Source organism: Brachyistius frenatus, unplaced genomic scaffold, assembly GCF_029030835.1.
Source record: "Brachyistius frenatus isolate BFR_SWC_R1_liver_20210118 unplaced genomic scaffold, ASM2903083v1 Contig_199, whole genome shotgun sequence".
NCBI lineage: Eukaryota > Metazoa > Chordata > Actinopteri > Embiotocidae > Brachyistius > Brachyistius frenatus.
In genome coordinates this window covers 490456-504559 of record NW_027210798.1, presented here as the reverse complement: position 1 = coordinate 504559, position 14104 = coordinate 490456, and the positions used below count along the sequence as shown (strand labels likewise).

The 14104-nt window shown below is 44.7% G+C and overlaps 1 protein-coding gene across 1 annotated transcript in view; it reads left to right on the top strand.

The window, feature by feature from the left end:
- The first annotated feature begins 801 nt into the window (after nt 1-801).
- The window catches only part of cds1 (CDP-diacylglycerol synthase (phosphatidate cytidylyltransferase) 1), a 32288-nt gene continuing 18985 nt past the window's right edge, over nt 802-14104 (top strand). Inside the window, exons 1-2 of the mRNA XM_069718798.1 lie at nt 802-1087; nt 13265-13422. Coding sequence (XP_069574899.1) covers nt 1025-1087; nt 13265-13422 — 221 coding nt within the window. The 5' untranslated portion in view covers nt 802-1024. The remainder of the gene's footprint in view (nt 1088-13264; nt 13423-14104) is intronic.

Below are 14104 nucleotides of genomic sequence, written 5' to 3'. Positions count from 1 at the left end.
GTATATAGTCTGTATATATAGTCTGTATATAGTCTGTATATATAGTCTGTATAGTCTGTATATATAGTCTGTATATAGTCTGTATATATAGTCTGTGTATGTCTGTATATAGTCTGTATATATAGTCTGTATAGTCTGTATATATAGTCTGTATATAGTCTGTATATATAGTCTGTGTATGTCTGTATATAGTCTGTATATATAGTCTGTATATAGTCTGTATATATAGTCTGTATAGTCTGTATATAGTCTGTATATATAGTCTGTATATATAGTCTGTATATATAGTCTGTATAGTCTGTATATAGTCTGTATATATAGTCTGTATATATAGTCTGTATATAGTCTGTATAGTCTGTATATGGTCTGTGTATCTATTCACTGCTTTTTCTCATATTGTGTGCACCTTTTCTTTCTATGCTGCTGTGACGACTGAATTTCCCCACAGGGGGATCAATAAAGTCAAAAATCTAAAATCTAAATCTAAATCTGAAATTAAAATTCAAGACTTTCTTCAAAATGTGAACACGTCTTTTATACACATTCAGCCTCACATACAAATATTTGGAAACTATTGGCTTTGCACCAGATTTTAAAACTTTCAGCGTAATATTTTACAAGCTGATCACGTTTATATGTAAAATCTTTATCAGCAAATTGTAGCTGTCTTTATACCACAGAGGAGTGAATGCAGGAGAAAAGATTTGAGTATTAGAAAAAGAAATTCGGCACTGCTTTTACTCTGAAAGTCTGAACCGGAGGTGGTGTGTCGTCACTCCCCGGGCTCGGCGGCGGTGGGAGGAGCTCAGGACTGCGGTGATAAACAAACACACGCAGCGGGTCGCGGTGTCGTGAGGAGCCGCGGAACACTTCCAGGGAGGCCGACCTTCTTCACGGGCCGAGCTACCGACTGTTACAGCCGCTCCGACGCCCCGGAGCTCGTTTCAAACGCCCGGAGGACTTCACCCCCGCTCCTCCCCTCGGAGTCGGCTTATGTGACACATTAACGTCCCGGCGGCGAAACATGACGGAGCTGAGGAAGCGAGGCGGAGGAGACCCGGACAGCACCGACAACATCAGCGACAAGGTGAGGTGCACCCCGGCCGGTCAACGGACCCCGGCGTCTGCGCGAGACCTCGCCGGGCGGCGCTCCGGTTAGCAGCGGAGCTACGTAAGCTAGTGAGTTAGCCGCTGGCTCCGGTCCGGTAATCCGGCTCCGACCGCAACACGGTCACGGAAACGGCTCGGTAGTCACAACCGACGACCTGTTCTCCGTCGGGGGGTTCACGTCCTCACCGGGCGGAGGATGTTCTCCCCGGTTAATCGCTGTCATCACGGGACGAACTCGGTGTCGTGCCCCCGCGGTTCAGACTGCGTGCGTCCGCTGCAGGTCCACTTGGAGGCGGGCAGATGAGCGCGGAGAGGTCGGAGGGCCCGCGGGCCTGGAGGGGGAAGAGGGGCAGAAACCAGGGCTCCACTCATGCTCCACTCATGCTCCACTCATGCTCCACTCATGCTCCACTCATGCTCCAAACGGACTGAAAACTGCCATTTATCTTTTTATTTCTATCATTCTTGTCGTGAATCAACCCGACTCAGAGTCACAGCAGCCCTCCATGAAGCCAGAAACATGTATTTATAGGACATGTTTAACTCAGGACAGATGTTTAACTCAGGACAGATGGTTAACTCGGGACAGATGGTTAACTCAGGACAGATGGTTAAATCGGGACAGATGTTTAAATCAGGACAGATGGTTAACTCGGGACAGATGTTTAACTCGGGACAGATGGTTAACTCGGGACAGATGTTTAAATCAGGACAGATGGTTAACTCGGGACAGATGTTTAACTCAGGACAGATGGTTAACTCGGGACAGATGGTTAACTCAGGACAGATGGTTAAATCGGGACAGATGTTTAAATCAGGACAGATGGTTAACTCGGGACAGATGTTTAACTCGGGACAGATGGTTAACTCGGGACAGATGTTTAAATCAGGACAGATGGTTAACTCGGGACAGATGTTTAACTCGGGACAGATGTTTAAATCGGGACAGATGGTTAACTCGGGACAGATGTTTAACTCGGGACAGATGGTTAACTCGGGACAGATGTTTAACTCGGGACAGATGGTTAACTCGGGACAGATGTTTAAATCGGGACAGATGTTTAAATCGGGACAGATGGTTAACTCGGGACAGATGTTGAACTCGGGACAGATGTTGAACTCTCCCTGGGTTACCTCGAAGCCTCTTACAGTGTAAGACCATGAATGCTGTTAATAAACCTCCACTCAGGTCCAGCTCAGTAGAATAATGTTCTGGAGCTTCTCCACCTCATCAGCCAGTTTGTTGTCAACTGTGAAGACTGCAGATCATTTTGGTGAACTTGTTGTCAAGACAACCAGTGAAGCTGTCCACGGAAAGTGTCCTTGTGTTCAGACTGAGAGGCCTGAAGGTCTTCATGAGGAACTCCTGCTGGGATGGTTTTTAATAGCAGATGGAGAACTTGCTTCGTTATTTATTCATATTCTGTAGGTGTTTCTAACCTCCAAAGGTTTCTGCACTTATTTTCCAACTTCCTCGTCTCTCTACTCAGTGAAAAATATAAAACAATACAAACACTACCTTCTACTTGCCTTTTTTAAAACGACCATACAGGACATTTAATCGTCTTTTCCTTGTCCTATTGTATATTTATCACTGGCATCTCTTGTCTCCTTCTTCGTGTGCCAGAGTGAATATTTCCACATTATTTTCCCTCTTAGATTATATTTATATCAATTATTTTGATAACTATGATGTTGGTAGTTTGTTCCCTGCGTCCCTCTCGGCTGTCCTCGTTGCTGGTTGGACACGTTGTGCTCTTTGTCTCTGTGAAGCCGGTCATGTCTAAATGTACGGCTGGTGTTCTGATATTGATCCTGAGTTAAATATCTTGGTGTTTAGGATCATTGTACATTTTGGGATGTGCATGACATGTTATAAACTATCACATTCATGAGTCAACAAAATAATAACTAGATCCGTGTTGAACGTACTGTAAGATGCATTAGAGGTAAATATGTTGTTGGTTATTAAAAGTAAAAGCCTTCCTGCATGTGTTGCTGGTCTCTGAGCTGAATGATCCACAAATCTGTTGGTTTCAACTAGTTTTATAAACTTAAAAAAAAACACTCTAACTCTCTGGTCAGGTCACTTTGGGTTTGGATATTTTTATTTTTACTTTTTTTTTTACAATTGCCAAAGTAAACAATTGAATAATTAAAGAAAAGATCAATAAAATATTCAATACTGAAAATATTTCTAACTACTCTGGATAGTTAATTAATATATCGAGAGGAAATTGATGCTTCTGTCTGTCAGATATGACAAGAACATGAATATCTTTGGACTCTGAACCGTCAGAGGAAAGTTCTCAAAGACATTTTTCACCGCTGACTGTCGTCATAACAACAGCGATATGATTCAAACAAAGAAGATCATAATGAAAGTAACTGATCGTTGCAGCCTTGAATGTTCAAACTTTTTGTTCTCGTTTGAGTGATAACGAAGCTTTTATTACTGATGATGTCTGTGAAATGGACCCAGAGTCCAGAACGAAGCAGAACCGCTGCAGACGGCCGTTAAATCACACGTATGATTCACAGAGGTCAGCTGTTTGGGACGTGTGTCGTCACGGTAACCACAACAGATGAGAGGAGGAGACTCGGTCCTCCGTGTGGACCTTCGGTGCAGACTGATGGTTTCAGTCCATATAGGGCTGAACCAGCTCCGGATGTCATGTTCACGAACTATGAACTGGATATCTGTACCATCAGTGTGACAGAGAGTCCACGTCTTCACGTCTCCTTTAGTGAAGACAACAATCTAGGAATACAACATCTTCAGTTGACCGTCGCGGGACGATGGAAACTGTTCAAGCAGAGAAGATTTGATGCTTTTCTTTCTTCTATATGACGATAAACAGAGTATTTTTGGTTTTTGGACTGTTGATGGAACAAAGGTGAAAAAACCACTGATGCTTTGATATTTGTTTGACATTTTATAGACAAAACAATCTATTAATATTCAAATCGACCCCACCTCTATTGCCACCCACCCCTCCACCTGCAGCTCCATCATAGGGTAAGCCCCTCCCCCGAATTGATGGAATTGGCTCCTGTGACGTAAGAAACCCTGATTGTCTGTGTTTGTGAGTCTGTCTGACTGTCAGGATGGAGATGACTGATCATCGGTCTCATCATATGTCCTGTAGCATAAAAAAACAACACGTGGACGCGTTACCAGTTTTAAAAACTGGATTTTCATTGGAAGCAGACGGATGTCATCTCCAGACAAAGTTGGTTAAATTGAAAAAACAAGAATCTGCTATTCCCGTCAGAAGTTACGTCAGCACTTTCTTCTTGAGGCACATAGACTCCCATTCAACTTCTGTCATCAAATCCAAAGTGAATAAAATGTGTCCATCAGTTATCTCGGTGTTGTTAGCTAAAGTCACTCCTTCTTCTTAGTTTTCTGGAGGTCCATCTGAAAATAATCCCTCATTCATTAGAAAAGAAGATTCAAGAAGACCTGTTTTTGGGGGCGTGTCTGTTTGATTGACAGGCCTGCGGTGCAGTCAGGTTACAGCTATCGGTGGGCGGGACGTAGTATCGTCAGGTTTCCGATCAGATCGGTCAGATCCACCTCTGGCTCCTCCCCCAGCTCGTCCAAATATGGTCATTTCCTGCTCCAAACCGCTCCGAACTAGTAAAGATGGTGACGGACAGAATCTGAACTGGAGGATTCATAACGTTCACAAACCAACGATGACATCACTGATGGTTGATGACATCACTGATGGTTGATGACGTCACTGATGGGTGATGACATCACTGATGGGTGATACTTGGTTAAATCAGACCTGTAGAAGTTATTTAAAAACTGATATTGTGTTGTTTGTAAAAAGGTTAACAGACCACAGACACCTTCCTTCACTGACTCTAAGAGCACATCTCATGTAAACATCATCTGTGTGTGTGTGTGTGTGTGTGTGTGTGTGTGTGTGTGTGTGTGTGTGTGTGTGTGTGTGTGTGTGTGTGTGTGTGTGTGTGTGTGTGTGTGTGTGTGTGTGTGTGTGTGTGTGTGTGAACATCATCTGTGTGTGTGTGTGTGTGTGTGTGAACATCATCTGTGTGTGTGTGTGTGTGTGTGTGTGTGTGTGTGTGTGTGTGTGTGTGTGTGTGTGTGTGTGTGTGTGTGTGTGTGTGTGTGTGTGTGTGTGTGTGAGACTAAATGGATAAGTGTCTTGATATATTTGTGTCCAATTGTGTAACTCTCAGTACGATAGTGTCACAATATTTGGACCATGATCAGAGACTCATCGATGTCAAATGTTTTTAAGTGATTTGTAAATGTTCCAGTGTTGATCTCACTGTAAACACACCGTAACCAGGAACAGACACATGAAGCAACCTCGTGGTGAACAGGAGTTACTCCAACACATGAAGTCACCACTTCACTCTGTAAACAGGCTGTGAGGTTACATTAGAAAGATGAAGACATCCAACGCTTCATGTCAGGTTGAAGCTCGTGGTCACAGCTGACCAATCATCAACCATCAGTGATGTCATCAACCATCAGTGATGTCATCGTTGGTTTGTGAACGTTATGAATCCTCCAGTTCAGATTCTGTCCGTCACCATCTTGCTAGTTCGGAGCGGTTTGGAGCAGGAAGTGACCATATTTGGACGAGCTGGGGGAGGAGCCAGAGGTGGATCTGACCGATCTGATCGGAAACCTGACGATACTACGTCCCGCCCACCGATAGCTGTAACCTGACTGCACCACAGGCCTGTCAATCAAACAGACACGCCCCCAAAAACAGGTCTTCTTGAATCTTCTTTTTATATCCAGTCTGTGGGTTTAACAGATTTGTGATGTCATCCATCAGATCAGTAAAGTGGATCCAGACACCATCACAGTCTGAGATGAAGTTTACTCCATCCAACGACGCAGCAAAATGAAGCTTTCTTTTCTGATTTAAACCTGAAGGGACAAACTCTGGATGTGACCCAAAGAAACAGCAGCTGAATGTTCTCTGCTGTCCATCCTGAGCTGTTTTCTGTTGTCTCCTTTTCTTTGGATGGTGTCGGAGATCTGCAGACTGTGAGAGAGGAGGACTCCTCCGTCAGGTGGTGTCAGACAGTGTGAGGTGTTGGTCGGAGCAGGGATGAGTCAGCTGGGTGCATGTTGGGTTTTGGAGGTTAAAGAATCACTTTGCTGTATCACACACACACACACACACACACACACACACACACACACACACACACACACACACACACACACACACACACACACACACACACACACACACACACACACACATACAGATCATGTTCAGGAGATGTTCTCGAGAGTCAGTGAAGGCAGGTGTCTGTTTAGGAGCTGAAGTATCCACCCATCCAGTGTGTCCTCTCCAGGCTAATATTTGCTTTCATTGGTTAGTGAGCCACACTTCCATCCTCAGTAATGAGTCTGCTCTCGTCTCCTGAATGCTCCGGCCTCCTGTTGCCGGGACAGTTAGCGGCTGCTCGGGAATCCTCCTGACAGCTGACCTTGGCGGTCCGTCGGCCAGCCGGTCGTCTCTGAGGCTTCCAGCAGCTGAGTAACGCTCTGCTGGTCACAGCTTCACTCACAGCACACATTCAAACTCTGTTGGTTTTGGACTTAAAAACACCTTCATGTGTCTCCACCAACCATCAGTGATGTCATCACCCATCAGTGATGTCATCACCCATCAGTGATGTCATCAACCATCAGTGATGTCATCGTTGGTTTGTGAACGTTATGAATCCTCCAGTTCAGATTCTGTCCGTCACCATCTTGCTAGTTCGGAGCGGTTCGGAGCAGGAAGTGACCATATTTGGACGAGCTGGGGGAGGAGCCAGAGGTGGATCTGACCTATCTGATCGGAAACCTGACGATACTACGTCCCGCCCACCGATAGCTGTAACCTGACTGCACCGCAGGCCTGTCAATCAAACAGACACGCCCCCAAAAACAGGTCTTCTTGAATCTTCTTTTCTAATGAATGAGGGATTATTTTCAGATGGACCTCCAGAAAACTAAGAAGAAGGAGTGACTTTAGCTAACAACACCGAGAGAACTGATGGACACATTTTATTCACTTTGGATTTGATGAGAGAAGTTGAATGGGAGTCTATGGAGCCGGAGGCTTTTTGGAGCCGACCTCTAGTGGCACTCGCTGGTATTGCAGCTGAAGACACTTCTGGATCGGAACCATTTTACAGACCTGGAAGCTATGAACTCTTTTATATCCAGTCTGTAGTTTTATATCCAGTCTGTAGTTTTATATCCAGTCTGTAGTTTTAGAGGATGCTGACCTCGTTCATTATGATTCTGTCCAGATCTCTTAACTGTTTGATTAATGCAGTGCATAGTTTTCATGTATTACCTTTGACCCCTGACCCCTCAGAGGTCAACAGACCACATGACAGCCGTCTTGCATTTCAGTTTTTCATCCCTCCAACATGACTGATTTCTGTGAGGAGCCGTTCAGTCGAACCTGCGAGGCTTCAGACGTTCTCCTGAAAAATGACTCCTCCTGTTTTGTGCTGCAGCTGGAAATAAAAATGCAGAGCTGTTGCAAACTGAAAGATGCTGCTTCAGGTCGGTGAGGTGTGCAGCCCCCTCCGTGATCCTCCAGAGCCCGGCCCGGCTGCTGGTCTGGACCTCACCGGTGCTGCTCCTCCGTGTTGGTTCCTTCGGATCGAGTCAGTTCAGTCGATGGTGTCAGTTGGTTTTAGGTTGAGGATTTGATGATTTCCAGAGCTGAGTCACGGCTGTAGAAAAGAGTTTGGATCCTCCTACTGTCGTCATTCTGACAGAAAAAGTTAGTTTTCAGATTTTGACTTCTATGTACAGTGGGGCAAAAAAGTATTTAGTCGGCCACCAATTGTGCAAGTTCTCCCACTTAAAAAGATGAGACTCCTGTAATTTTCATCATAGGTACACTTCAACTATGAGAGACAGAATGGGGGGAAAGAATCCAGGAAATCACATTGTAGGATTTTTAATGAATTAATTGGTAAATTCCTCAGTAAAATAAGTATTTGGTCACCTACAAACAAGCAAGATTTCTGGCTCTCACAGACCTGTAACTTCTTCTTTAAGAGGCTCCTCTGTCCTCCACTCGTTAAATGTATTAATGGCACCTGTTTGAACTTATCAGTATAAAAGACACCTGTCCACAACCTCAAACAGTCACACTCCAAACTCCACTATGGTCAAGACCAAAGAGCTGTCAAAGGACACCAGAAACAAAATTGTAGACCTGCACCAGGCTGGGAAGACTGAATCTGCAATAGGTAAGCAGCTTGGTGTGAAGAAATCAACTGTGGGAGCAATTATTAGAAAATGGAAGACATACAAGACCACTGATAATCTCCCTCGATCTGGGGCTCCACACAAGATCTCACCCCGTGGGGCCAAAATGATCACAAGAACGGTGAACAAAAATCCCAGAACCACACGGGGGGACCTGGTGAATGACCTGCAGAGAGCTGGGACCAAAGTAACAAAGGCTACCATCAGTAAAACACTACGCCGCCAGGGACTCAAATCCTGCAGTGCCAGACGTGTCCCCCTGCTTCAGCCAGTACATGTCCAGGCCCGTCTGAAGTTTGCTCGAGAGCATTTGGATGATCCAGAAGAGGATTAGGAGAATGTCATATGGTCAGATGAAACCAAAATAGAACTTTTTGGTAAAAACTCAACTCGTCGTGTTTGGAGGAGAACGTTGCATCCAAAGAACACCATACCTACTGTGACGCATGAGGGTGGAAACATCATGCTTTGGGGCTGTTTTTCTGCAAGGGGACCAGGACAACTGATCCGTGTAAAGGAAAGAATGAATGGGGCCATGTATCGTGAGATTTTGAGTGAAAACCTCCTTCCATCAGCAAGGGCATTGAAGATGAAACGTGGCTGGGTCTTTCAGCATGACAATGATCCCAAACACACCGCCCGGGCAACGAAGGAGTGGCTTCGTAAGAAGCATTTCAAGGTCCTGGAGTGGCCTAGCCAGTCTCCAGATCTCAACCCCATAGAAAATCTGTGGAGGGAGTTGAAAGTCCGTGTTGCCCAGCGACAGCCCCAAAACATCACTGCTCTAGAGGAGATCTGCATGGAGGAATGGGCCAAAATACCAGCAACAGGGTGAAAAGCTTGTGAAGACTTACAGACAACCTTTGACCTCTGTCATTGCCAACAAAGGGTATAGAACAAAGTATTGAGATGAACTTTTGTTATTGACCAAATACTTATTTTCCACCATAATTTGCAAATATATTCTTTAAAAATCAGACAATGTGATTTTCAGGATTTTTTTTTTCTCATTTTGTCTCATAGTTTAGGTATACCTATGATGAAAATTACAGGCGTCTCTCATCTTTTTAAGTGGGAGAACTTGCACAATTGGTGGCTGACTAAATACTTTTTTGCCCCACTGTATTTGTTGTCATATCTGAATCAATATTTGCAGAATAAATCAGTTTAGAGACTGATAATGATGAAAGGAAAGACCAGTTGAGGTTCTCTGAGGCTCCCCCCCCCCACAAAAGGCATCCGATGGTTCGGTCCGTCCTGCCCTCCGGTTCATGTCTAAAAGCTGCTGCTGCAGGTAAAGGTGCGCTGTGTCAGAGGGAGGAGGAGGAGGAGGAGGAGGAACGCTGTTATTCTGGATGAACCACCCTTCATGCTTCCTCCGTGTGTTCTCAGTGAATCCGTGTCTGTTCAGGCTGTTTGAGGAGTTTAACTTCAGTGATTTCTCAGCAGTTCAACTCTTTGCTGTATCAACAGGATTAGTGGTGTTTGACAGTTTCATTAAGAAGCCTGAGTGCTTTCACCCAGATTAATATTGTCGCTCTGCAGGGAACGACACTGAGGCCTGATTCATGTTGTACCATCGTTACTGAACTGATGAATAACTGCATCAGTGGCACAACAGCTCTTCATGGCTACCTGGTGGAACAGCTGATCTTTAGCCTGGAACAGAGATGATTCTGTGTTGGTATTTAAACAAGGTGCTTTTAACTGCTCAGATCACATGAAGCAGCTGTTGGTCCTGAACACAGTCTGTTATAAAAGAGTTCGTAGCTTCAGGTCTGTAAAATGGTTCTGATCCAGAAGTGTCTTCAGCTGCAATATCAGCGAGTGTCACTAGAGGTCGGCTCCAAAAAGCCTCCGGCTCCATAGACTCCCATTCAACTTCTCTCATCAAATCCAAACTAGTAAAGATGGTGACGGACAGAATCTGAACTGGAGGCTTCATAACGTTCACAAACCAACGATGACATCACTGATGGATGATGACATCACTGATGGTTGATGACATCACTGATGGATGATGATTGGTCCTGACAGGTTTTATTTTTCAGACCAGTCAAAAGGCTGAAAGTCACATGACGAGTAAACGTAGGTTTATCCCTCAATGGATTGAGGTAAAGATACCAGTGAAATCTGTTAAATATCATGAACCACCTGTGCTGCTTCATGATTACTTTAAAGTGACAAACTGGTAAAAAAAAAGATGCTAAAACTCAGCAGCGTTTATCACGTCTTCGGTTTATTTCTTGCCAAGAAAATGGCCAATAAAACTCCGACTGTCGGTGTGTCTGACTTTGACTTCTGACTGCAGCTGATTTCCTTCGTCAGTCCTGCCGTGTACGTTCGTCTGCCACTCGGAGCTCTGCCGCTCTGCACAGGTTAGATCTGCAGCATCAATGTGTCCTCATTAAAACCTGAGTAGAGCTCTACAATTACACCTCCAGTGCCCCCCCCCTCCCTCTCCTGCTCCTCCTCAATCTGTCAGTGCTTTCTAAGCCAATTATGCCTGGCAAAGATCTCCCTGTGACCGAGCAGCTCTCTGGTTTTAACCCTGATGACCTCTCCGACCGTATTTAGCAGCGTTTTGAGTAAAAGCAACCATGAAAGGCAGGAAATTGTCCGGCAGCATCGGCGAGCCTCTCGGGTGCAAAAAGGAAACCTAATCCCACCGTAGACTTTAAAAATAGCCTCTTTAGGGAGAAACACACTTCCACTGTCTCTTTGTTACATGATAGAGCTTCACTGGTGATAACTGGAGAACAAAAGGGCTGCAGGAGCTTCTAGGACGTCACTTATTAATGCTGAGAGCGACAGGATCCGAGTTCACGCTGTTCACAGCAGCTGCAGTCGTGCAGCTTCAACTTTTTACTGACTCTTGGCATCGCAATAATAGATTTTAAGTATTTTTTTTTTTGTCAGTTCCCTCACAGATTGGTGCTTTGTTGATCAGTTCCTCCAGGAAATCACAATCTTATGATCGCAATAATTAACACAAATTTAAGCAAATTCCGTGATATTTGCAGGAGTTTGCAATTTTTTCAAATTGTCACAATTTTCCCGCAAAAAACGTCGTCATCAGAATCTGTGCTGAAAGTATTAAAACATAAAGTAAATCTTTTCAAACAAAACTCTCTTCATTAACAACAAGAACTCCTCATTTCAACCAGAAAGTCTCTGCTGCTGTTTTCATCTCCAAATAAAACTCTGTTCACCGGAGGAACAGGAACAAGAGGAGAAACAGGAAGTGACGGGGTTTGTGGGAAATGTGTTCTTCACATTAAAATGATGATTAAATGTTTGTGATCAAAGGAAGTGATTCCATATTACTGGATGTTAAATGAGTTTTCTCCACACGTTCAGTTGTCAGAGACGTCTCTTTGTTTGTTTCATCCAGCAGGTCTATGTGTTGAATGAACATGAATTAAACAGCATCTAAAGCTCTTATTTTGAAAGGCTGATGTAGTCCTTGTTTCTATATTCCAGTCACAGACGCTCTGTTCTGGAGACATACGCAGCTTTTAGGACCTTTTAGGACCTTTTAGGAGCTTTGATCTCCACGGTTCTCTAAGTTCAATAAATACATTAAAAAGATGAGAACTAAAATATTTCTGATGTGCAGCAGGATTATTATCACAGGACATGAGTACAGATTTATTACTTTATCAGGTAGTGCTTAAAAAACCCAAAATGTCTTTCTCGACTATATACACAATTTTACTGCAAAAAACGTCACAAATTACATCAACATTTTGAGAAAATCCGCCACAAAGTCAAACATTTTTGATCGAAACAATCAGAAAAACATCCTGGAGGGACGGATTAACACAGGATTTAAATGAGATCCAAACCGTGTCCTGCTTCATCCTCCACAGCTGTTTGGAAAGTCATCAGACTCCTTTACTCAAACCTTTCAGGTGAAAACCTTGAGTGTGTCTGGGTAGATGTTCCTGTGTGGGTCTCGGAGGAGCCTCCGAACGACCCTCCAACCAGGCTGCTGGATTTCCAGTTGTTCTGATGAAACCAGTTTGCTTTATTCAGTGTGAGCGTGTACTTGTGTCACCTCAAGGATGACTGCTGCCTCTGAATGAGGACTCCTTCACTTTGTTACGGGACTGTGATGTTTAATCAGAAAACCATTTGACTCATTTAATGTTTCTGCATTAATTCAAATTTTGAGAATAGATTTTAATCTCAGGCTGAACCGGACTCACAATTTCTTCAGTCGATTCTGATTTGGTTGTTCAACACAAAGATGAAACTGTTTGCTTCTTTTTATGATTCAAACTGTTCATCAGTCAGAGAATGATCAGCTGTCTCTGATCTCTGAGGGTCTGTTCGCTGCTCCTCAGCAGCTCGTGGTGGACGTCTTGGTTGTTGTTGCTCTCTGCAGATCTGACACCCGGTCCTGGTCCCGACTCAGAACCTTGAGTGCAGTGAGGCGGGTTCTCCCTGGAGGCAGACGGGGGGGTTCGATGTCTGTGTGTATCAGAACCATAATGTCCGTCGGTGGGGGGGTCCCTGATCGATGAGGACCGTCCTGCTCGTAACCTTCAACCCTCTCAGTCCTGATCAAGAAGCTACTGTGTGAGAATCCTGCAGACTCTCTGGTCTTCAGACAAACAGACCTACTTGAATCACAGCCCAGTGTAGAGGGCACACGTAGCAGTTCTCCAGGCTCCGCCCCCTCCCAGGTGACAGGATAACCTCTGGCCTAATTAAAGCACCATCTGTGTGGCTCAGTGTAACTCCTGTCTGATAGGATTACGCTCTGCTCTTCTGTCTGCCGGCGTCGTCTACACCTACCTGTGAGGACTCCATCTTAAGACAGTATTTGAAAACGTGTGTGTGTGTGTGTTTTTGTGTTGGTAGGAGGCTGATGGTGACGACAGGCTCGGCCTGCCAGGCGACGCTGAGGGAGAAGGGGACGGTGACTCCAAAGCAGACACTCCAGATGTTCCTCTGTCCTCAGCAGACACAGACAACACTCCTCAATGCCTGAACAAAGCTCTGGAGGGGCTACCGCCCAGGTATGCACTCCTCTGACACCACACTCACCTGAGATGATGCCAACACAGGTCATGTGATCCTGACGAGCATCCTGTAGCTGTCACTGCTGAGAAATGACCCACCGACCCTGCAGCTTCATCCTGTTGTACTGCGGGTTTAAACATTCAGCACGTACACTTGTAAAAATCAGGTTATGAATTCTCATGAGAGTCCATGTTAGCTATCACTGCCTGCAGGTGTGCTGCTGTTGGACGATGATGTTTGTCTCAACAGAAAATAGAACCAGAGTAAAGATTTGTCCGATTACCAGCAGGGAAAAATACAAACCACATTTCACAGTTCGTAGTTTTTCCAAATATGCATCTAAGATGTGCGGGTCAGATGACTTCCTGTTTCACATATCCGGAATCAAAGAAGCTGTTCGAATGTACAACCCCGTTTCTAAAAAAGACAAAATCAGACACAATTCTGGAGTGGAAATCACTGCATGGGCTCAGGAACACTTGTGAAAACCATCGTCTGTGAACACAGTTCATCGCTGCGTCCACAAATGATGTTAAAACTCTCCAAAGAAGAAACCAGATAGAAACATGATCCAGAAACACCGCCGCCTTCTCTGGACCGAGATCATTGAAGATGGACTGAGGTGAAGTGGACAACTGTCCTGAGGTCTGATGGATCACAATCTGAGATTCTGTTTGG